The sequence below is a fragment of the Sycon ciliatum genome, chromosome 11 (assembly GCF_964019385.1).
Source record: "Sycon ciliatum chromosome 11, ocSycCili1.1, whole genome shotgun sequence".
Classification (NCBI taxonomy): Eukaryota; Metazoa; Porifera; class Calcarea; order Leucosolenida; family Sycettidae; genus Sycon; species Sycon ciliatum.
This window is the reverse complement of record NC_088653.1, coordinates 3,622,669-3,647,048: the sequence shown is the minus strand read 5'-3', so window position 1 is coordinate 3,647,048 and position 24,380 is coordinate 3,622,669. Positions and strand designations below refer to the sequence as shown.

The following is a 24,380-nucleotide window of genomic DNA, read 5'->3' as shown; positions in this document are numbered from 1 at the left end:
TGTGAAAACAATAATAATTATAGCAATAAAAACTGCTTTATGGCAGTTTTCTAAAAAAAGTTATTGTGTTCTAGTCCATGGACCGGACCCCGTCTAAAAAGTAAGAAATTAACGAAATGTGATTGCTGAAAATTAAAATTTCACACAAAACCTCACAATAATCACAACACTTGAAATGCTGCTTTCAACTTTAACTTGTACTGCACCAACAATTGGCATCATGCATGCATAGGAAAGAGGATCACGAGAGGAAAAGGTCTTCTACATGTAGCTTTTAATTCTGTGTGTGATTATTGTGAGGTTTTGTGTGAAATTTTAATTTTCAGCAATCACATTTCGTTAATTTCTTACTTTTTAGGCGGGGTCCATGGACTAGAACACAATAACTTTTTTTAGAAAACTGCCATAAAGCAGTTTTTATTGCTATAATTTCTTTTGTTTTTTCTGTCACCAATCAATGGAATGCCCTATATCAATATGTAAATGATGGCCTTCACATCATATCAAGAGGTGGACTCTTGATCATATCAATACCGTATTATACGCATTGATGTGCAAGCCTTTTCTTGCAGAAAATGGCACTAACATAATGCATGTTCTTCTGCGGGGAAACATGTGAATAGTGGTGGTGATACTTTTTTATACGGAGGTCATTCTGTGCATGTTCAATTGTTGCTGTTGCAGAATTTCATGACTCTTTGTCTTGCCTTTCAGATATTTCAGATTTCCCCACCCTCGATCAGATTTATTTGAGAAATGTAGCCATGCGCCAGGTGCGTGTCGCAGATGTTTTTGTTGATTCTGTGTTTATAATGGTTTATAATCATGGGTTATCGTGATAAGATCATCCAGCATCATATTGCACTGAAATCGTAATCCTGTTGATGTCGATACAACTTTTGGAAGTAGTTCAATGACTTCAAACTGTTAGTCCACGATTTTCTAAAACAACACAGCAAAGGAGGAACAATAAACATGTATTAAAATGTAAACAAATACATTGCTGAGTCCGACACCTCGTTCCAACAACTACACTGATCATGAGGATAAAAGGGTCAAGGCTATGGTTGGAGGTACTGATACTGAGAGATAAACAAGGCACTCCATGATAATAAAATCTTACACATCTTTTGGTGAGTATGAATGATATCCAGTCGAAACTCTTTAGGACGAACACCAAGGGGCCGATGGTATTTATTCTGTGAGTTTGTCTTAGCCAATTTTATAACCAGTGAATACAATTATTTCTCCAATAGACATACGAATAGATTTCTTCTGCAGCGAAAGATTCTAAGCCACACGGACTCATTGACTCGTCTCGTATGAAACAAAAGAGTCACTAGAGAGGTTCTGCAAAATGAAAAAGCGTACAAACTTTCGCTCTACATCTTGAAGTGCGAAACTTCGCACCAACTTTCGCAACTTTGGACGCAAAACTTGCAGGGAACGCGAAATGAACCGTCGTAGGAAATTTCGTGAGATCGGGTCATGGCGTACGTGCACTTGGCCCGCGCAAACTACGAAAATGTGCAGAACGCAAAGTTTGTGCAAAAATTCGTACACACTTTCGGAAGGACTGTCGCGAAACTTCGTTCGAATTTTCGTTTTGCAGAACCTCTCTACTGAACCTTTCTTTAGCAACATGACGGCAACTGAAACAGCAACAGAGAAAGTACGATACATGTACTGCACATTCTTGCAGGTACTACAAACAGATTGCAGATCGTAATTCTTGCTTTGGCGGCACGAAACTTTATTTGGGGCAGTGCAATCTCGGCGGTGCTCACAAATCAAACAGCCCAGACTCGAGTAAACAAATCCAATCATACAAGTACGAGATTTTCACGAGACGAGACTGCACCCATTGGCTTGTTTCGTATGAAGCAAACAAGTTACTGAACCTCTCCACAATGGAGATTTTCCCCGATATGCGAATTTTTTTGGCAAACTCGGTCAATGAGTCCTTGAACCTTTCCCTCCAGATTGGGAACTGCCAACGATAGTATGCCACTGGCCAGTGCCTTACTTGTAACGTACTAATGTGCAATGAATATGAGTATTTCGACAACACATCTAACATAAGCCTTACCGTCAAGAAGGTGAACTCGCGTTCTTCGCACACTGTAGGCAAGGGCAAAGAGAAATCAGCACACGTTTCCGTAAATGAAAGGGTGAGCATAAGCAAATGAATCGAAGGAAACTGGTCAACTCAGAGATCACCTGTCATTGAGTATTCCGTAAAAGGAGGCCTAGGCAGCGGAAAAGCTAAATTTAGAAAGGAGATCCTGTCAGCTTTTCCATTATTTATTGCATTCCGCCCAAAATCAGCACACTTTTCGTAAATGAAAGAGTCAACACAAGCAAATGAATCAAAGGCAACTGGTCAACTCACCTGTCATTGAGTAATATTCCGCGAAAGGATGTCTCAGCAGCGCCGAAACGAAATAAGCCAGGCCAGAAGACGAAATATCCGAAACAGCTCATGCAAGAAGCAGTTCCAAAGAAGGAAGTTCCTCGTGCATGCACATCCGAAAAGGCAACAACAAAAAGTCTGCAATGCACACGCATGCGGCCAGCCGGCCGCGCGATAGTTGGAGCCATGTAGCTTCCTGGTCCAGGACCAGGTACCGAGCATCTTACGTAGAAACTTACGTAGCTACGTAGACAACGTGTCTGAATCAGGGAGTAGTACAATACCGTATTGTACTACTCCCTGGTATTGTACTACTCCCTGGTCTGCATAGCGGTGTCGTTAGGTAGCGCCATGTGAACACAATAATAGAAAAGCTGACAGGATCGCTTTTCTAATTTTTTTTTTCTGAGTAAAATCAGTGAGCATGTCATGAAAAGACAGGATCGCTTTTCAAAACCAAAGCAAAATACCCACGGAGAAAGGAAATGCCAAGCAGCATATCGAAAATTTTGTGGCAAATTTGTGCGGCAAAATATCGATGTAGGCCGAGCAAATTTGGGCCATGACTATCGCCCATCCGCCCCTCCCCACGTGAAACGTCGAGGAGGTAGGGGCGCTCTGGCGGGATTTTACGGTACTAGTGTTCACAACGTTTTTGAAATAATTCAATTTTTTTTTTTTTTTTTTTTTTTTTTTTTTGAACGGCACTGCACATGCAAATTTTTTCTGAGTAAAATCAGTGAGCATGTCATGAAAATAAATCCGAGAAGAAAGAAAAAGGCCCAACCCTGCCCTGCCAGTTATTTGGACTTATGGGGGTCGCCATGGCAAATAATAAACATAAAACTGCACACGTTCGGGCTCTCCGCCTTCTCCGTGAAATTATAATACCGTAAAAGAAAACTAGAGGGGAAAAAAGAAGCAACAATGAGGAATAGGAACTGATTTAGGAACCACTTGCAGTCAGTTACACAGGGCAGCGGGCCTCGGCAACGGCCAAGGTAGCAGATGCATCCGCCACATCGCTGACGCGCATTGGGCGTCGCCGAGCACCACGCAAACAAACCATGCTGGAGCGAACCAGAGCAAAGCCAAGTCGGCAGCGAATCCACGCCATTACACGAATATCAAATAATTCAAAAATACTGTACGTACTGTACTGATGCATTTCCCTCACTGCGCGTAAAATTGTAGCGGATTCTCGGTCACATGACCTGATTTACTTCGGTTTCAATGAAATTCTCATAATTATTATTATTATTTTTTTTTTCACACGGAAAACTGAGCCTCTTGTACGGGCAAAATAACACATTTTGTGAAGAATCAACACATATATAAAAACGAATCATCATATACAGTATTTACAGAGTCTGTCACTCAGTAGGATCACTGCACTGTGCAGGTTCACTGGATGCGTGCCTCCGCCGCCACTAGCACAGCAGGGGACTCAGGCATGGCAGGAGCAAACATGCTCCTTGAGCCACGCAGGCACATAGCACCACAACGCACCAGGGCAAACCCAAGGCGGCAGCGCAGCAAGGAGATAACCTGCCCGTATGGCTCCTTACTCTTCTCAGCCAGGAGAGAGGCGATCCGCGTGAAAAGAGCATTGGCATGCTTGCCATAGCCACCAGAGGCAGAGAGCACAACGGGCACGAAGGAGGCATGCTCAACTTCACGTACTCGCTCCTCGTACTTCCGGCGCTTTTCCTGTTCATGGCGTCTGTAGCTAGCAGCGAGGGAGGTGGCACGATTCGAAGACGCAAAAGGGTTGAACACCCGTACATCAATAAAGATGCGCTCGAATCGGCCACCCCACACACCACTAGCCGCAACGTCCAGCCGAGCTTGCTCCTCCGTGACAGCTGTGCGATGGCGGAAGGCCTCTCCAGTGACGGGCTGGAGGTGGGGTTCCACTGTCACGTTGTGAGCGACCTGCCTCAGAGCTCTGGCGGTGATGTCCCTCACCTCGTTGTGTCGCAGCGTCGGGAAGCCACCAAACGGGCACGACAGGGCGTGACTCACATTCAGCGGCTTACTGCACACGCAGAGGCTTGGGAGCCGAGGAGGTGTCCAGCCGTACCGGAGGCACAGGCCATCCCGGAAATCTCCCTTGCTGAGTGTGAAACCATGGCGGCTGAGGGGGCGGCAGGTCAGCCAGCTGGATGCACCCTTTTCTGAGGCCAGGTCGAGAACAGGGGCCAGCTCCCGGTGATCCGAGCGAAGAGCGTCAGCCATAGACTTGAACGCGCTCCGCTTCTCGGCCCGAACCGTCGCCTTGACTGTCCGGAGCTGAGTCAGAGAGTCGCCAAGAGACGACTCCTGCTCCAGCAGGCGAGACACGAGGCTAGCCGTGATCCTTCGGGATGAGGTGTACTGTTCAGCCACTGAACAAGGGTCTGCCATACCCAGTCCCCCAAGCCGGCAAGGCAGAGAGAGTAGGGAGCGAACAGTTGTCCCAGGTGGAGCCTGACCCGTGATGGCCGGGATGAGCCGACCGCTGATTGCGTGTTCCAGCGGTTCAAGCAAGGATGGCGGGATGGAGGAGGTCCGGCAGAGGAAGGACCACTTGTTTTGCAGGCCCTGTGTGAAGGCGGAGTAGGCGGCCTGTGGCTGCGATGCAGCGATGGTCGTGAGCTGCGCAACTTCCTCACACCAGGTGGCGACCTTGGACTGGACAAATTGTTCTATAAACTCATCCGTGCCCAAAGGTGCACCAAGGTGGCGGCAACCATCACACGTGACCTGCACACCGGTCCCCTCGAACATCTCGATAGCAGCTGCGTACCTGGAGGGCTTGACCAGGAGGAGTGACTTCTGGGCATTGCAGTGGTAGCCATACCCAGGACCTTGGCTGACGAGATTGTCCCACCATTGGCGAACAGGCGTTAGCTTGCCACCGGCTGCAGCATCGTCCGCATACCAGCCCTGTTTCGCACCAGGCACTGTTCTCATAATTATTGGCTTCATGAAATTCTCCTGTCTCGCGGTCACACTTATATGTATTATAGCAATAAAAACTGCTTTATGGCAGTTTTCTAAAAAAGGTTATTGTGTTCTAGTCCATGGACCCCGTCTAAAAAGTAAGAAATTAACGAAATGTGATAGCTGAAAATTAAAATTTCACACAAAACCTCACAATAATCACAACACTTGAAATGCTGCTTTCAACACTCAACTTGTACTGCACCAACAATTGGCAACATGCATGCATAGGAAAGAGGATCACGAGGGGAAAAGGTCTTCTGCATGTAGATTTTCATTCTGTGTGTGATTATTGTGAGGTTTTGTGTGAAATTTTAATTTTCAGCTATCACATTTCGTTAATTTCTTACTTTTTAGACGGGGTCCATGGACTAGAACACAATAACCTTTTTTAGAAAACTGCCATAAAGCAGTTTTTATTGCTATAATTTCTTTTGTTTTTTTCTGTCACCAATCAATGGAATGCCCTACTAGTATATCAATATGAAAATGGTGACCTTCACATCATATCAATACCGTATTATACGCATTGATGTGCAAGCCTTTTCTTGCAGAAAATGGCACTAGCATAATGCATGTTCTTCCGCGGGGAAACATGTGAGCAGTGGTGGTGATACTTTTTTTATACGGAAGTCATTCTGCGCATGTTGCTGTTGCCGAATTTCATGAAATTGTCTTGTCTTTCAGATATTTCAGATTTCTCCACCCTCAATCAGATTTATTTGAGAAATGTAGCCATGCGCCAGGTGCGTGTCGCAGATGTTTTTGTTGATTCAGTGTTTATAATGGTTTATAGTCATGGGTTATCGTGATAAGGTCATCCAGCATCATAGTGAAACTGAAATCGTAATCCTGTTGATGTCGATACAACTTTTGGAAGTAGTTCAATGACTTCAAACTGTTAGTCCACGATTGTCTAAAACAACACAGCAAAGAAGGAACAATAAACATGTATTAAAATGTAAACGAATACATTGCTGAGTCCAAAACCTCGTTCCAACAACTACACTGATCCTGAGGATAAAAGGGTCAAGGCTATGGTTGGAGGTACTGAGAGATAAACAAGGCACTCCACAATAATAAAATCTTACACATCTTTTGGTGAGTATGAATGATATCCAGTCGAACCTCTTTAGGACGAACACCAAGGGACCGATGGTATTAATTTTATTCTGTGAGCTTAACCTATTTTATAACCAGAGAATACAATTACGGTAAAGTCCGGAGCAAACGCCCACCCCATTTTTGCAAGATCTGCTGGCCTGTACACACTGACCCCATGCACTGTCACCCCTACTGTACGAAAGTGCATCTCACACCGTAGCGGGAAGAGCACTTTGCTACGGTAAACTATTTCCACTTTCCTGGTTTCAAAATCTCTTTGTGCACTAGCGCTATAGCCACGAGCTAGCTAGCTCGTAGTGATTTTATAATGATGGTTGTTTTATTTCGCAAATCCGAACGCGTTTTCCTCCGAATAACAAGGTACCGAAGAACAGAGTATTGAAGGAACCAAATACACGTCTGACGGTGTTTCAAGCCATCATTTCGAGATCACACAGCGCCCAAAGGCAAATGTTTTTCTTGGGCACTTCGGAGTTTTCAACAAGTTAGCAGCGACGTTGCAGGTGTAGCTTCTGTTACATACCCTGTTCGACTTGCAACTGCAATGTTGGGACCAGTCAAGTCGTTGACTGACGCTTCATCAGAACAATTATTGTTCCTGACCGCACGACATCGTGGCACTGCACAAATGTATGCGGCATTACTCGTAACACATGGAGAACGAACTACCACATCTATTGAATAAAAGGAAATCTCGACAGAAGTTATTTCTTTGCAGGAAGATAATGACAATCGCTTTTGCACAGCCTCCTGGTAGGACATAGGCAGTTTGTAGGCATTACAGTCGTTCTCGTACGCATTCGACCTTCATGCCAGTTGTTTACAACTATATTGACCTGAAAAAGACGAAAATAGTATGGACCCGCAGGGGTGGGCGTTTGCTGCGAAGTGGGCGTTTGCTCCGGACTTTACGGTATATCTCCAATAGACATACGAATAGATTTCTTCTACAGCGAAAGATTCTAAGCCACACCGACTCATTGACTCGTCTCGTATGAAACAATTGAGTCACTAGAGAGATTCTGCAAAACGAAAATGCGTACAAACTTTCGCTCTACATCATGAAGTGCGAAACTTCGCACCTTTGGACGCGAAACTTGCAGGGAACGCGAAATGAACTGTGGACGCAAAACTTGCAGGGAACGCGAAATGAACCGTCGTAGGAAATTTCGTGAGATCGGGTCATGGCGTACGTGCACTTGGCCCGCGCAAACTACGAAAATGTGCAGAACGCAAAGTTCGTGCAAAAATTCGCACACACTTTCGCAAGAGCTGTCGCGAAACTTATTTTGCAAACTCGGTCAATTGGTACTTGAACCTTTCCCTCCAGATTGGGAACTGCCAACGATAGTATGCCACTGACCAGTGCCTTACTTGTAACGTACCAATGTACAATGAATATGAGTATTTCGACAACACATCTAACATAAGCCTTACCGTCAAGAAGTTGAACTCGCGTTCTTCGCACACTGTAGACAAGGGCAAAGAGATAAAAATGGATCTAAATCCGAATAAAATCAGCACACGTTTCCGTAAATGAAAGGTGAACATAAGCAAATGAATCGAAGGAAACCGGTCAACTTAGAGATCACCTGTCATCGAGTATTCCGTAAAAGGAGGCCTCGCAGTTCGGCAGCAGAAAAGCAAAATTTAGAAAAGAGATCCTGTCAACTTTTCCATTATTTATTGCATTCCGCCCCAAAATCAGCACACTTTTCCTGAATGAAAGAGTCAACACAAGCAAATGAATCAAAGGCAACTGGTCAACTCACCTGTCATTGAGTAATATTCCGCGAAAGGAGGTCTCAGCAGCGCCGAAACGAAATAAGCCAGGCCATAAGACGAAATATCCGAAACAGCTCATGCAAGAAGCAGTTCCAAAGAAGGAAGTTCCTCGCGCATGCACATCTGAACACGGATCCGCGGACTAGACTGCATGCATGCACTGAACACAATGTCTGCCGTGCACGTGCACAGCACACGGCTACCACGCGCTGGTATATCTAATACCGAGCACCTTACGTAGAGACTTACGTAGCCTAAGTGAAATACCGAGCACCTTACGTAGAAACTTACGTAGCATAGCTGCCACCTTACTGGGCTGCTGACCCCCAGGTTTGGTTCGCACAGGTGGAATCCCTGTTTTCCACCCGTCGCATCACCAGCCAGGTGACCAAATATCAGTATGTGGTGGGATCTCTGACACCCGAGTATGCGGCAGAGGTGCGTGACATCATCCTGGATCCTCCAGCTCAACAGCCGTACGACGCCCTCCGCGAGCGTCTGATTCACCGCACGCAGATGTCAGAACAGCAGCGTTTGCGCCTGCTGATTTCGGACGAGGAGCTGGGCGACAAGAAGCCTACCCAGCTTTTACGCAAGCTGCAGCAGTCGGTAGGTGAGAACGCCATGCCTGAAAAACTATTGCGCGAGCTGTTTGTCAGCCGGTTGCCCCGATCGGCCAAGTCAATAGTAGCATCCTGCCCTGCATCACTGTCGCTGCAGGATCTGGCAGAAATGGCTGACAGGATAGTGGAGGCAGCTGGTCCCAGTGCGGCAGTACATGCAGTTCGCAACACTGGCGAGTCAGAGGCAATGGCCGCCATTGCAGCTCTCCGGGACCAAGTTGCCGCCCTGACGACCACTGTAACCGAGCTGAAACAGCAGCACTGCCGCTCTCGCTTCCGCAGCCAACCCCGCAGTCGCTCGGTCTCACCGCATAGCAGTGGTTTATGCCATTTTCACCGCAAGTTTGGTGTGCAAGCCCGGCGGTGTGAAGCCCCGTGCTCCTGGTCGTCGGGAAATGCCCCGGCCAGCCAGTAGCGGCTCCTGTGTCTGGCCCACCTACCTCCCGCCGCCTCTATGTCCGTGACGTCACCAGTGGAACCCGTTTCCTAGTGGATACCGGTGCTGACGTCAGCCTGCTGCCAGCCACTTCTGAACACCGCCGCCACGTCGATCCGACTGGTCAGTGTCAGCTCCGCGCTGCTAATGGCTCTGCTATTCCGGCTTTCGGGCAGAGGTGTTTGACCCTTGACCTTGGTCTTAGACGAGCATTCCCTTGGATATTTGTCGTTGCTGACGTGAAGGAGCCGATCCTGGGGGCTGATTTCCTCCATCGGTTCAGTCTCCAAGTCGACCTTCATGGACGCACCATCCATGACAACTCCACTGACCTCCGGGTCAATTGCATTCCTGCCGGAACCGCATCGCTCAGCTGCTCCTTGGTGTCCGCCCCGGTGGCCACAGCACCAGCATTCACCGACCTGCTTGCCGAGTTCCCAAGCCTCACCAAACCATGCTGTTATGACCTGCCGGTCAAGCACTCGGTGGAGCACCATATTGTGACTACCGGCCCGGCACTGCATGCCCGCACTCGTCGGCTGGCTCCAGACCGCCTGGCAACGGCCAGAGCTGAGTTCCAGCATATACTGTCCCTGGGCATCATTCGGCCATCCTCCTCGCCCTGGTCCAGCCCTCTCCACATGGTTCCTAAACCCAATGGAGACTGGAGGCCATGTGGAGACTACCGACTCCTGAATAAAGTCACCGAACCGGATCGGTATCCGATTCCTCATATTCAGGATTTCACCAGCAGTCTCCATGGTGCTACAGTGTTTTCGAAACTGGATCTGGTCAGAGCGTATCACCAGATACCAGTAACCGCGGCCGACATTCCCAAGACTGCCATCACGACTCCGTTCGGGTTATTTGAGTTCATCAGGATGCCCTTCGGCCTCCGGAACGCGGCACAGTCATTCCAGCGGTTTATCGATTCAGTATTGCATGGCCTGGATTTCTGCTACGTCTACCTCGATGACCTCCTAATCGCCAGCTCCGACCACGCTCCGCACCTGCAACATCTGCGCCTGGTGTTTGAGCGCCTGCAGCAGCATGGTTTGGTGATCAACCCCGCTAAGTGCGTTTTCGGCCAGCCGTCCCTGACGTTTCTGGGCCATCTGGTTAACGCCCAGGGCATCAGCCCGCTACCGGCAAGAGTCGACGGCGTGGCTCAATACTCCCTTCCAACATCTCGCCGCCAGCTTCGCGAGTTTCTGGGCATGGTCAACTTTTACCGGCGCTTTATTCCCCAGGCATCCGACATCCTCCAACCACTGACGGATCTGCTTGGTGGACCTCAGCGTCCGAAGAACTGTCCCCTGAAACTTGGCACTGCCGCTGTCACGGCATTCCATGCTGCCAAGGACGCGCTTGCTGCAGCAACGCTGCTCATCCACCCCATCCCGGATGCACCCCTCCAGCTCGTTGTGGATGCATCAGATGTCGGAGTTGGTGGGGCCCTTCAACAGCTTGTTGATGGGGCATGGCAGCCGCTCGCTTTCTTTTCCAAACGAATGCAACCAGCTCAGAGTCGCTACAGCACGTTCGGTCGAGAATTGCTAGCTGCGTACCTGGCAGTAAAGCATTTCCGGCATCACCTGGAAGGCCGCTGCTTCCACATTCTCACGGACCATCGCCCGTTAGTGTTCGCCATGCAAGCTGCTGGTACTAGCCACTCACCTCGTGAGCTCCGGCACCTGTCCTACGTGGCTGAATTCACGACGGATCTCCGCTTCCTGCGTGGGGCTGACAATGTTGTTGCTGACGCTCTGTCTCGCGCCACTGTTGATGCAGTAACCGCGCCGCCGGCCGCTGTAGACTTTCAGGCTCTGGCAGCCGCCCAGCAGCCTGATCCCGAGCTACTCTCCGCTCAGCAAGACACGCAGTCGTCTCTGAAGCTTCAGCCAATCCCGTACGGTTCCGCTACCCAGCCGGTGGTGTGCGACATGTCGACCGGCACTGCCCACCCGTTTGTACCGTTGTCCGTTCGCAAGACCGTCTTCAACAGCCTGCACTCCCTTGCACATCCGGGTATTCGTGCTCTGAAGTGCCACCCTCATCCTGGTGCCTGGAATGCGATGATGCCCCTGGTGTTGCTGGGCATTCGCGCTAGCCTGCGCGAGGAGTTCCAGTGCAGTTCCGCGGAGCTAGTCTATGGCACCACTCTCCGCTTGCCATCTGAGTTCTTCCAGCCACCGCCGTCTATGCCGTCGGTGCCCGTTTACGTTCAGTTCCTCCGGGATGTATTGCAAAACATCCGGCCCTCAGACGTCGGCCCTCGCCAGTCCAACCGCCCAGTATACGTGCCTAAGGATCTGTCAACGTGCGACTTTGTGTACATCCGTACCGACAGTGTCCGCAAGCCGCTCCAGCCACCGTACACTGGTCCGTTCCGGGTCCTCAAGCGTGCTGACAAGCATTTCACGGTCGACGTCAAGGGCAAGTCCGACCAGGTAAGCATTGACCGCTTGAAGCCTGCATATGCTCTGCCTGTTACAGCCGCTGCTGCTTCTGCTCTTTCTCTGATTGTCCCGCCGGTTGCTGCTGCTGCCCCACCCCCTGCACGTGCTGTTCGCTTTGCTACCTGATCGACTGGGCTTCTCCGTTCTTTGTCGCCGTTGGCCGTTTATGTCGGACCTTTTCCCGTTGCCGTGCGGTTTTCATTTTTTCATTTTTTTCTTCCTTTATACGCTTCTTCTACTACGTTGCGGTTGTCGTTCCTCTCCTTTCCAAGGTTATCGTTTCCTGCCTCCGGCTTGTACACTGGCAGGGGAGTAATGTAGCGGATTCTCGGTCACATGACCTGATTTACTTCGGTTTCAATGAAATTCTCATAATTATTGGCTTCATGAAATTCTCCTGTCTCGCGGTCACACTTATATGTATTACGACCGCTTTACCGTATCAGCATGCGCCGTTCACTTCCGCACCGTATTATCCTTATTTGCATGCGTACTACAGCTGTGTACAACTAGATTCCAGTACGCCGCTGGCCTTCCCTTTTTTCTTTTTTCTTTTTCTTGTAGTAAAAGCCTCTTTTACGGGCGAACAAAACACAATTTGCCATGGCGGAGGATTGAAAACAAATCACATAATGATGACGTCGCATGTGATCAGACAGCAAGAGAAGCATAGTCCGCACAATCACGGGGCAAGGCTCAACGGGACACCCTAGCCTCCACGACAGCCAGGGAGGCACAGCCATCCATTGGAGGCTGCCAAACTCGGCGAGCCCCACGCAGACACATGACACTCGAACGCAGCAGGGCGAAAGACAGCCTGCAGCGGAGGTGGGCAATTAGCACAGAATACGCCTCCCTCCCACGTAGCGACTGGAGATGTGCAATCCGGCTCACCAGTGCAGCGGCACCCTTGCCGCATCCTCCGGTGGAAGAGAGCACAAAGGGGAGAAAAGTGGATCGCTCCACTTCTCGGACTCTCCGATCATATCGTCGGCCTTCCCTTTTGGTATAGTTGTACCGTACACCGTATTCAGCAGGTGAGCAGAATTCGCCGCTCCTTGCCTTTTGCCTTGCTTCCATTCTCTCTCTCTCTCTCTGGTTGTGAGCCGAACAGTAATGTTTCTGTCCTCTCTGTAATCTACAAAGTAACATTAGTTATGACACCAGATTCAATCGTTCGAAGTTAGTTCTAAATTCACGAATCCAGACTTTTGTATAGAATTACGTAGCGCACTGCTACAAAATGCTTCATGTGAGCGTGCCCGATCAATGCTCAGGTGCACGAAGATCTTGAAATCAGCGAGGAGAAATTGCCATGAAAACCCCCCTCGTAGCAAGCTTATGGCACAGCTTTCAGGAGTCCGACAAGTGGATCCATGCTACTAAACCCCTTCCCTATCTAACTGGAATATGCCCAAATCCTCCTTCCAGAGCACACCTACTGCGAAAAATTGATTTCACAGAATCCGGATCCCGGACTACTTGACCAAGGGCCGCACAAACCCTGAGTTTTGACGGGTCTCTACGTAGGCTGTGGTTACATGAAGCGTTTCAACCCGGGTCAGATTTCCACCGTTCAAAGATTACCTGAGTCACAGGACACAGCAGCTCATAGCGCCCGACAATCTGATTCGTGCATCGTGCAGCCAAGGAGTGCCGCAGGGGTCTGTGTTGGGCCCAGTGCTATTCAGCATTTAGAGGCCTTCCTGGATGTGTGAGTAGGGAGGTTTAGTCCCACGTAATCCGTGGGTACTTTACGTGTGTGTACCACGTGATACTTCTACGTAAGGTGCTCGGTATTTCACTCAGTGACCCACGTACAGACGTTTTCTGAATCACGACATACCGTGTATGGAGGCTCACCCACGTTCCGCCAGAACGTGGGTGAAAATCAGAATTGGGTGCATTGTGCAAGCTGTGAGGGTGCTCAGCTGAAGAAGTTTCCGAAGTACGAAATCAAAATACTGGATGAGCTTCTTAGGCCCGGGTAGCTTCCCGACCGATCCACTGTCACCGCCTTGTCTCTGCTTCTGCCGCACTGGCGGTTGCCGAGGCTAGGATTGTGGTCTGATCCGGCGCAGGAGCGGTATTGTGTGTGAACTGAACTATTGTTATCGATTTCACTGTACTACTTTTTTCTCTTTTACGTTTACTTTATACCAGGCGTGGGCCATCCCCTGTACATAGGTGCCATCATTTTTTCTTAGTTTCAATAAAATTGTGTTGTTTTGAAAAAAAAAAAAAAAAAAAAAAAAAAGGTAGCTTCGTCTTTGACCAGGTTTGGGCCTTTCGCTTCATGATTTTGTTTGTTCCGTGTGACTAAACACAACATTGCAACTTGGGTGCCCTTCATCCACTTTACGTGGATCACCCACGTACGCGTTTCCGTTATTATTTAATGGAGGTTTGCACATTGCAAACCGTAGTTAACATTCACGAAACCAACAAGCCAAAGGCGCCATGGCAACCAGTAAACGAACCCGCAAAAATAACAATAATTAGAATAAGAAACAGAGAAAAAATCAAGTTAGTGTGACAACAAATGCAAGGTTCCCTTTCCGGTGAAAGTGCGAACAAATGGGCGATAATCTGTACAAGAGCGAACAGTGGAAGGCAGCATATTCCACCGATCAGAACCTATGTAGCCAAGACGAGAAAAACCAGCTTTAGTGTGGGCAGAAGGCAAGGCCAGAGAAAAAGAGATTTGGGACCTAGTGACGGCAGTAGTATGTGCACTGGAGGAGCGGGCATGGAAAATTTCTTTTAGGAGGGAGCTACATGTGCCGCTATGGACAGAGCGAAATACAAGAATAAAAAGCTTCAAATTGACTGGGACAGAAATGTGAGAGATATTGTATAGGCTAAGAATATGAGAGGCACTGGTAAAGTTATCGAAACCAAAAACTATTCTTAGACACCTGTTAAATAGCCGGACATACTTATCAAAATAGTAAGAACTGAGGGTGTGGACGTATGCGCTACTTGCATACTCCAATGACGACAGAATAACACTAAGGTAAAAGCTACGCCGTGTGTGGAATGGCAAGAGATGTCTTGACATGCGGTAGGCGCCGAGTTTCCTGTTGACAGACCCAATCAAACCGTCAATTTGTGGCCCAAAAGTCAGGTGCTCGTCAATGACAATGCCAAGATAGCGTGCGGACTGCGCTCGAAGAACATGGACGCCGTCAATGACGACACTGGCGGAACCAGGCACTGCTGTTGTCTTTCTGTGAAGGAGGAGGAACTTCGTCTTTGCTGGGTTCAGCGTCATGCGCTTCTCTTCCAGGTAGACAGATAGCTTGGCCAGATCTCCGTTCAAAGCTCCGATGACTTCCTCAGCAGAATCACCAGCTGCATACATATTAACATCATCCGCAAACTGCAGAACTGTGGAACTGTTGACGCATGAGGGAAGACCACGGACATAGAGGCTGAATAGGATAGGTCCCAAAACAGACCCCTGCGGAACACCCTGCGTACATGGCACGCGTGGCAGGCCCTCTGGTGCAATGAGCTGCTGCGTTCGATCACTCAGGTAGCTTTTAAACCATGCCAGAGCCGAGTCACCAATCCCACAATCAAATAACTCATTCAACAGCAACTGGTGATTGACGCTGTCAAACGCTTTCCTGACATCAGCGAGCACTACGCCAACAACCTTCCCATTATCCAAATCTTTCATCCAGCTATCAATTGCAACAGCCAGGGCCTCCTCACACGAGTGATATCGTCTGTATGCAAATTGCTGGGGTGGAATAATGTCGGGATTCTCTCTCAGAAGAAGGCTTAATTGGTTGTACACGTGCTTCTCGAGGACTTTGCTAGCGATCGGTAAAAGTGAAACAGGTCGGTAGTTTCGCGGTTCAGAGCGGTCCCCGCCCTTGAAAAGTGCTCTCACGGATGCATGCTTGAAAAGCGCAGGAAACTTACTCTCCTCAATAGATGCCCTGAGAAGAGCACACAGGGAACCTGCCATCACTTCATGACATTTCTTGTTACGTGGGAACTAAACCTCCCTATTGCCTCATTTGTACTTCAGTTCGCTGATGACGTTAACATGTATGCAGCTGGTGACACTACTGAAGAAGTCGTGGACAAATTGAACGGCGATCTTATTAAATTATCGGATTATCTGAAAGGAAAGCGAATGAAATTAAATCCGGCTAAAACGAAGTTCATACTGCTCCACCGCAAGACCACCTATGTCCCGATGTCTGCCTATGTCACCATTGATGGTGTCCATGTTCCCCGCACGCAGTCTGCTCGCTACTTGGGTATTGTACTTGGCGAAAACTTGACTTTTGGCCCACAAATAGACAACCTTGTAGGCTCTGTCAACAGGAAACTTGGTGCATACCGCTTATCCCGCCATCTTCTGCCATACCATGCTCGGCGTACCTTCTATTTAAGTGTCATTGAGTCAACCTTGGAGTATGCAAGCAGCGCTTATATCCATTCCCTAAGTTCTATGAACTATGATAAGTATGTCCGTTTGTTCAATAGATCCCTCAGAATAGTATTTGGTTTTGATAAGTTTACCAGTGCTTCACACATTCTTAGCCTTTACAGCCTTTATCATATTTCGGTGCGCGTCAATTTGAAATTGTTCATTCTTTTGTTCCGGTGCATCCATAGGGGAACATGCAGCTCTTTGCTTCAAGAAATCTTTACCAGCCGCTGCTGTAGCTCTCACACCACTGCCACTACGAGATCCCAGGTGTCTTTTTCTTTGGCATTACCCCCAGCACAGAGTACGGCTGGCTTTTCTCGGATTGGCTATCTCGCTGCTGACCGGTGGAATATGCTGCCTTCCACTGTTCGTACTTGTACCGATTACCGCTCATTTATTCGCTCATGCATAACCTTCCTAGGGGCTCCCGTAAGAAGACCATAGGTCTGTGGGAAACACCCTAGTAAAATAAAAATTAATAATAAGGCCAAACCAAAAAAGGTGTGTGGTTCGACTAACATGGACATTTTTTTACGGGCGGGCGGGCGGATTTTTTTTTAAATATATTTTTTAGTACATGTAAATACACTGTACTACCTTTAGACACCCAGTACATCGGCATTATTACGCAGTGTTATGCCATACATGTTGTATAAAGGGATCACTGGCTAATACTTTGAAACATTGTGTAGCTCTGGAACGAGAAGAGAATAACTTCAAGCGGTGACTCTGACTGTCCAAATCATCAAGTAAATGAAGAACGATGCGAGTTGAAAGTAAGTTCGGGAACTACTTCGAAGTACAAATTGTACAATGTACCGGTACATGTATTGCTAGTTTGGTGTCGGCGTGCACGAATACATGGGCTTTTTCCATCGACGCTTCCTGTGCTTGCACACATGGAGCAGCAACTTACCGGTACAGGTGAAATATCGTTCCCAATACACGAGGAAAGTGCAATCTCGTCTGTCCTTCATCCCAAAACAGAAGGCCGTCCTTAAAGGGAAACTGAACGCCAAAAATAAGTATGGCTTATCCGAAGGAGAATTGGGCACTGATTCCGATGAGCTATGTCTCGAGCCGATCAGAGAAGAGGAACTGTGTCAAATTTCATAAATAACACCTCCCATATTTGGAAATTGGCCTTGATGACGTGCGTACTGCTTAGCTGTCACCATGCTGTGCATGTTCAGCAGTGTAATTGAATGGCAGAAAACAATTACTTTGGTGTTTTGCAGCTCTGTTTCGCTCCCTGACGGTAACCAAATCTAGATGTAGGAATCTGTTGAGCAGGAGAGTGACGCATGTCTTCCCGAAGGCTGTCCAGGCTGCAGTGGTGATGAAAAAGACACGATCATCACCCCGAGATCGATCGTAGCGAATTGGAAAACTCATGGTGAATTTGCTTCCACTCCAAGGCAATGTCGAGGTATGAAGGGTGCTTGTACTGCCTTCCAAAGTGAAGAGGAGATGAACATGGCTTTGCATAGCTGATGTTCTATGCCAACTTACCTACTCTTGCTGGTACCGTAGTGGCATATTGCAAATTTCGTGGACGAACAACTCTAGTCACTAGTGGCTAGTGAGCAACACCAACAGGTGAGATTTTTCAATTCGACAAAAATTGTTTTTGTTTGAGAACTGACAGTGGCAGTCATTAGACTCAGTAGGTGTCTTTGCTGCTTCTTTCCCTTCATCGGTAGGGTTGTGCTTGAAGTAAAAATAAATAGAAAATGTGGAACAAAAACCTGATCATGTAATTCGAATTTGAACTTCAAAGTATGTGCACATCAAATCACAAAAATGACTGTCAAGGTGGTGCTGTGCATTGAAAAAGACTGGGAGCTGGCAGCAATGGAAAGGGTAGAAACGAAACCAGTAATGCAGAGTATTCATAAGGTAGAGGGAGATGAAAACGGGAGAGGAGTAGTGAGCACTTCAGTTTGAAGTAGTGTCAATAGACAGCATCGTGTTGCATACGTTGTGAATATTGTGTGAATCTAATAATTGTCACGAAATTGATATCCAAAATTATTATCCCCTGAGTAGTATTATAGTGTTCTCCTGTGTTTACATGCAGAGCCTTGACGTTGCTGGACGAGCGACAATATAAATTACATAAACATGTAGCTCGTGATGTGGGATGACTGCCGTATCGCATTGCCAACGCAAACCCATCCTGTGTCAGTGCAGCCATCCAGCAACTTGAACTCCCCGGACCAGATGCCGCTGCAGCTGAACACCATGCCGATGGAAAGCCAGGAGTTGATAGCGAAGCATTCTGGTCTGCACAGTACAAGGCAAAGGACAATTATGAATTATAATGCATTGTAATCTTTCCCACACTTCTTTGTAAAAACAAACAAACAGTGCCATTATCACAAAACTTGATCAAGCATCTTGATGGAGGTATTTTCCATTGTGCTGGCTCAGCATCTGCACCAGGAAGACCATGTACACTTACACGTATCTTGTGTGTGTGTGTTCGTGCGTGTGTGTTTGTGTATCTGTATGTGCACACGTGTGTGTGTGGGGGGGGGCACGCACATGTGTATGGGTAGGAGTGTGTGTGTGGGGGGGGGGGGGGGGCGGTACACGCACATGTGTATGGATGTGCGCGCTGCATGCGTGTGTCTGTGGGATGGGGTGGGGGTGCACGCACATGTGTCCATCAGTGTGTGCGCAATACAGCATGTGTGTATGTGTTCATTGAACACAGGGTGTACTCCTGATTACATAAACTTCGTGATCATTGTGATTTCATGTGCTTTGAAGTTGAACCTCGCAATACATGTACTGATGCTTGATTAGATTTATGTTCTACATGTTCTATTTATTTTATTTTACTTCAAGCACTTGTACTATTCAAGCACAACCCTACCAATGAAGGGAAAGAAGCAGCAAAGACACCTACTGAGTCTAATGACTGCCACTGTCAGTTCTCAAACAAAAACAATTTTTGTCGAATTGAAAAATCTCACCTGTTAGTGTTGCTCACTAGCCACTAGTGACTAGAGTTGTTCGTCCACGAAATTTGCAATATGCCACTACGGTACCGGCAAGAGTAGGTAAGTTGGCATAGAACATCAGCTATGCAAAGCCATGTTCATCTCCTCTTCACATTGGAAAGCAGTACAAGCACCCTTCATACCTCGACATTGCCTTGGAGTGGAAGCAAATTCACCATGAGTTTTCCAATTCGCTACGATCGATCTCGGGGTGATGATCGTGTCTTTTTCATCACCACTGCAGCCTGGACAGCCTTCGGGAAGACATGTGTCACTCTCCTGCTCAACAGATTCCTACATCTAGATTTGGTTACCGTCAGGGGACGAAACAGAGCTGCAAAACACCAAAGTAATTGTTTTCTGCCATTCAATTACACTGCTGAACATGCACAGCATGGTGACAGCTAAGCAGTACGCACGTCATCAAGGCCAATTTCCAAATATGGGAGGTGTTATTTATGAAATTTGACACAGTTCCTCTTCTCTGATCGGCTCGAGACATAGCTCATCGGAATCAGTGCCCAATTCTCCTTCGGATAAGCCATACTTATTTTTGGCGTTCAGTTTCCCTTTAATCTGGACCGAGGCAATCACTCTCAACCGGACGGTCACTTCAAAATTATAGCAATAAAAACTGCTTTATGGCAGTTTTCTAAAAAAAGTTATTGTGTTCTAGTCCATGGACCCCGTCTAAAAAGTAAGAAATTAACGAAATGTGATAGCCGAAAATTAAAATTTCACACAAAACCTCACAATAATCACAACACTTGAAATGCTGCTTTCAACACTAAACTTGTACCGCACAACAATTGGCAACATGCATGTCATGCATGCATAGGAAAGAGGATCACGAGGGGAAAAGGTCTTATTATTATTATTATTAAATTTTGAATACGGCAGTCCCACAGGCCTAGGGCCTTTTTACAGGTCTTCTGCATGTAGCTTTTCATTCTGTATGTGATTATTGTGAGGTTTTGTGTGAAATTTTAATTTTCGGCTTTCACATTTCGTTAATTTCTTACTTTTTAGACATGGTCCATGGACTAGAACACAATAACTTTTTTAGAAAACTGCCATAAAGCAGTTTTTATTGCTATAATTTATTTTGTTTTTTCTGTCACCAATGGAATGCCCTATATCAATAATTATGTAAATGATTGCATTCACATCATGTCAATTACACCGTATCATACGCATTGATGTGCAAGCCTTTTCTTGCAGAAAATGGCACTAGCATGTTCTTCTGCGGGGATACATGTGAGTGTAGTGGTGGACAGTGGTGATACTTTTTTTATACGGAGGTCATTCTGTGGATGTTGCTGTAGCAGAATTTCATGACTCTGTCATAAAATTGTCTTGCCTTTCAGATATTTCAGATTTCCCCACCCTCGATCAGATTTATTTGAGAAATGTAACCAGGTACTTGTCGCAGATGTTTTTGTTGATTCTGTGTTTATAATGGTTTATAATCATGGGTTATCGTGATAAGGTCATCCTGCATCATATTGCACTGAAATCGTAATCCTGTTGATGTCGATACAACTTTTGGAAGTAGTTCAATGACTTCAAACTGGTAGTCCACGATTTTCTAAAACAACACAGCAAAGGAGGAACAATAAACATGTATTAAAATGTAAACAAATACATTACGTAACCTCGTTCCAACAACTACACTGATCCTGAGGATAAAAGGGGCGAGGCTATGGTTGGAGGTACTGAGAGATAAACAAGGCACTCCATAATAATAAAATCTTACACATCTTTTGGTGAGTATGAATGATATCCAGTCGAACCTCTTTAGGACGAACACCAAGGGACCAATGGTATTTATTTTGTGAGTTTGTCTTAACCTATTTTATAACCAGTAAATACAATTATTTCTCCAATAGACATACGAATAGATTTCTTCTACAGCGAAAGATTCTAAGCCACACCAACTCATTGACTCGTCTCGTATGAACCAAATGAGTCACTAGGGAGGTTCTGCAAAACGAAAATGCGTAAAAAGGTTCGTTCATTGCCATGAAGTGCAAAACTTCGCAACTTTGGACGCGAAACTTGCAGGGAACGCGAAATGAACTGTCGTACTCGTAGGACATTTCGTGAGATCGGGTCATGGCGTACGTGCACTTGGCCCGCGCAAACTACGAAAATGTGCAGAACGCAAAGTTCGTGCAAAAATTCGTACACACTTTCGCAAGGACTGTCGAGAAACTTCGTTCGAATTTTCGTTTTGCAGAACCTCTCTACTGAACGTTTCTTTAACAACATGACGGCAACTGAAACAGCAACAGAGAAGGTACGATACATGTACAGGCAGTACAGCACATTCTTGCAGGTACTAAAAACAGATTGCAGATCGTAATTCTTGCTTTGGCGGCACGAAACTTTATTTTGGGCAGTGCAATCTCAGCGGTACTCACAAATAATAAATCAAACAGCCCAGACTCAAGTAAACAAATCCAATCATACAAGTACGAGATCTTCACGAGACGAGACTGCACCCATTGGCTTGTTTCGTTTCGTATGAAGCAAACAAGTTTACTGAACCTCTCCACAATGGAGATTTTCCCTGATATGCGAGTTTATTTTGCAAACTCGGTCAATGGGTCCTTGAACCTTTCCCTCCAGATTTGGAACTGCCAACGATAGTATGCCACTGCCCAGTGCCTTACTTGTAACGTTCCAATGTACAATGAATATGAGTATTTCGACAACACATTTAACATACCGGTAAGCCTTATCGTGAAGAAGGTGAACTCGCGTTCTTCGTACACTGTAGACAAGGGCAAAGAGATACAAATGGATCTAAATCCGAATAAAATCAGCACACGTTTCCGTAAATGAAAGGGTGAGCATAAGCAAATGAATCGAAGGAAACCGGTCAACTCAGAGATCACCTGTCATCGAGTATTCCGTAAAAGGAGGCCTCGGCAGCGGAAAAGCTAAATTATTTAGAAAAGAGATCCTGTCAGCTTTTCCATTATTTATTGCATTCCGCCCAAAATCAGCACACTTTTCGTAAATGAAAGAGTGAACACAAGCAAATGAATCAAAGGGAACTGGTCAACTCACCTGTCAGTAATATTCCGCGAAAGGAGGTCTCAGCAGCGCCGAAACGAAATAAGCCAGGCCAGGAGTCGAAATATCCGAAACAGCTCATACAAGAAGCAGTTCCAAAGAAGGAAGTTCCTTGCGCATGCACATCCGAACACGGACTGCACTGCAACACAATGTCTGCCGTGCAGTGCACAGCACGCGGCTTCCACCCGTTGGTAGATCTAATAACGAGCACCTTACGTAGAGATTTACGTAGCCTAAGTGAAATACCGAGCACCTTACGTAGAAAGTTACGTAGCATAGCGGTGTCGTTTTTCTTGCCATGTGAACACAATAATAGAAAAGCTGACAGGATCGCTTTTCTAAGGCTGCATTCGATTGTAGAAACTGGATCCCGATCCCCGCCGACCAGATCACTTCGATCGGACGGATACAATCGAATGTGCACAACCGATAATCCGTTTCAAGGCCTTAGCAACCGCGTTGCTACAGCTCATCCCGCAGTATCTCTGTACGCGTTGTGGTAAACTCTTGACCTAGTGTACGCATATTGCGAGTTTTGAGTAGATACGAGTCGTACTATCGAAATGAATCCGTCGAATCCGTCGAATCCGTCTCTGGGAGGTGGGTTGACTGGATCCGAATCCGTGCTCTCGGGATCCGGATTCGTACAATCGAACATGCACAAATTTGGCGAATCCGGGTCCGGGGCTGATGGATTCGTACAATCGAACATGCCCTAAATAAAGTCTCGCCAGTCTGCCGGTGGTCGTATCGAGTAGACTCTACTACCAGACTCTACTACCAGCACAAGGCAGCAGTCGTACTCACTGCACTGCACTGCACTGCAGTACAACTACAAGTCAAGTCCAAAAGGAGGCGCCTGCGTCCGCAGACTCACGCTGCACAGCACGTAGACGTGGACGTGTTCAGTCCACGTACGTCAGTCACACGACAACCCGCCGAAAAAAAGTTACGGTCGGGCTGAAAAACGTACGGTCGGTCGGGTGAGTCGAACCACAGACCTTCTTCAGTGTGGCCTAATAATAATAATAATAACCCGCCATGTGCATAAAATGAATGGCGCGTTTACATGACGCATTGCGCTTGACCCAGGTTGAATTTGCGCAAGAAAATCGTACAAACGTACTCGCGCCAGGTTTGAACAGCACTGCAGATGCAAATTTCGCGCGAACGGATTCAAGTGACCATACAGGACTGTAGAAGTGGACTTTTGGCGGCATATCAGTATTTGACCCGGGTCAACTGTCTTCATGTAAACGCTCACCTCTTTTGTCTGTCGTACAGACTTTCAACCCGGGCTGAACTCGACCCGTGTTGAAACTTCTCATGTAAACACAGCCTACGACTCCTGGCTCTTGACCTTTGGTCGGTGTACGAGATGCACGAACAGTTTTCGTAGGGTGAGTACCATTTTCATGTAGCACTGAATGCGGCAAGGACTCGCCCATCCGCCCCTCCCCACCTGAAGCGTCGAGGAGGTTGGGGCGCTCTGGCGGGATTTTCTGGTAACAGTACCACGGTACTAGTATGTTGGTACGGAAAATGCGTAGGATCATCAGACAATAGTAGGAATGCGGCCCTCAGTACCCTTATAATTCAGAGAGCTCTAAAGAGATCCTGTGAGATTAGTTTATTATGTCTTTGGAACTTGGCTTGTAGCCTCTGCTTCTAACTCTGTAGTCGTCAAAGTAGCTTCGTCAGTAGAACAGTGTTCCTCTTTGGAGCTGAGCCTGTGGCTGTGCCTTGCTGCAAGATAGCTTCACCAGCATATGCGGGCATTGTCCTCACTGGAAATAAGGATCTCCCTTCACTTGGAAGTCAACAGTCCAGGCGGTAAGTGCGTGGCTAGCAGCGATAGTAGATAACATTTGATAGAGAAAAAAAGATAACATCGATAACCGAATGCCAGTCGCTGCAGCCAACTGGGCTTGCCTCTGTATTTGAACTGTCCGTGCTGATCAATATCAAAATGATTCTTCGGTAAAGAGGAACTGTCACCAAAAATTTTC

At 47.0% G+C, this 24,380-nt stretch overlaps 2 protein-coding genes and 2 long non-coding RNA genes across 4 annotated transcripts in view; 3 read left to right on the top strand and 1 right to left on the bottom strand.

Moving 5' to 3' along the window:
- Nucleotides 1–873: 873 nt before the first annotated feature.
- LOC135826981 (uncharacterized) lies at nt 874–2,450 on the bottom strand. The gene is made up of 2 exons (XR_010555353.1): nt 2,090–2,450; nt 874–942 (listed from the first exon to the last, which is right to left on the bottom strand). It is a non-coding gene; the product is annotated as an uncharacterized LOC135826981 (long non-coding RNA).
- Nucleotides 2,451–7,707: 5,257 nt separating this feature from the next.
- LOC135827705 (uncharacterized) lies at nt 7,708–9,346 on the top strand. Its single transcript, XM_065340159.1, has 2 exons — nt 7,708–7,712; nt 8,689–9,346. Exons 1-2 carry the CDS (start codon nt 7,708–7,710, stop codon nt 9,344–9,346), a joined length of 663 nt encoding a protein of 220 aa, XP_065196231.1.
- Nucleotides 9,347–17,543: 8,197 nt separating this feature from the next.
- LOC135826979 (uncharacterized) lies at nt 17,544–18,736 on the top strand. Its single transcript, XR_010555351.1, has 2 exons — nt 17,544–17,878; nt 18,360–18,736. It is a non-coding gene; the product is annotated as an uncharacterized LOC135826979 (long non-coding RNA).
- A 5,084-nt stretch (nt 18,737–23,820) lies between these two features.
- The window catches only part of LOC135827704 (sushi, von Willebrand factor type A, EGF and pentraxin domain-containing protein 1-like), a 61,774-nt gene continuing 61,214 nt past the window's right edge, over nt 23,821–24,380 (top strand). Inside the window, exon 1 of the mRNA XM_065340158.1 lies at nt 23,821–24,204. The gene's annotated coding sequence lies outside the window, so the exon portion shown is untranslated. The remainder of the gene's footprint in view (nt 24,205–24,380) is intronic.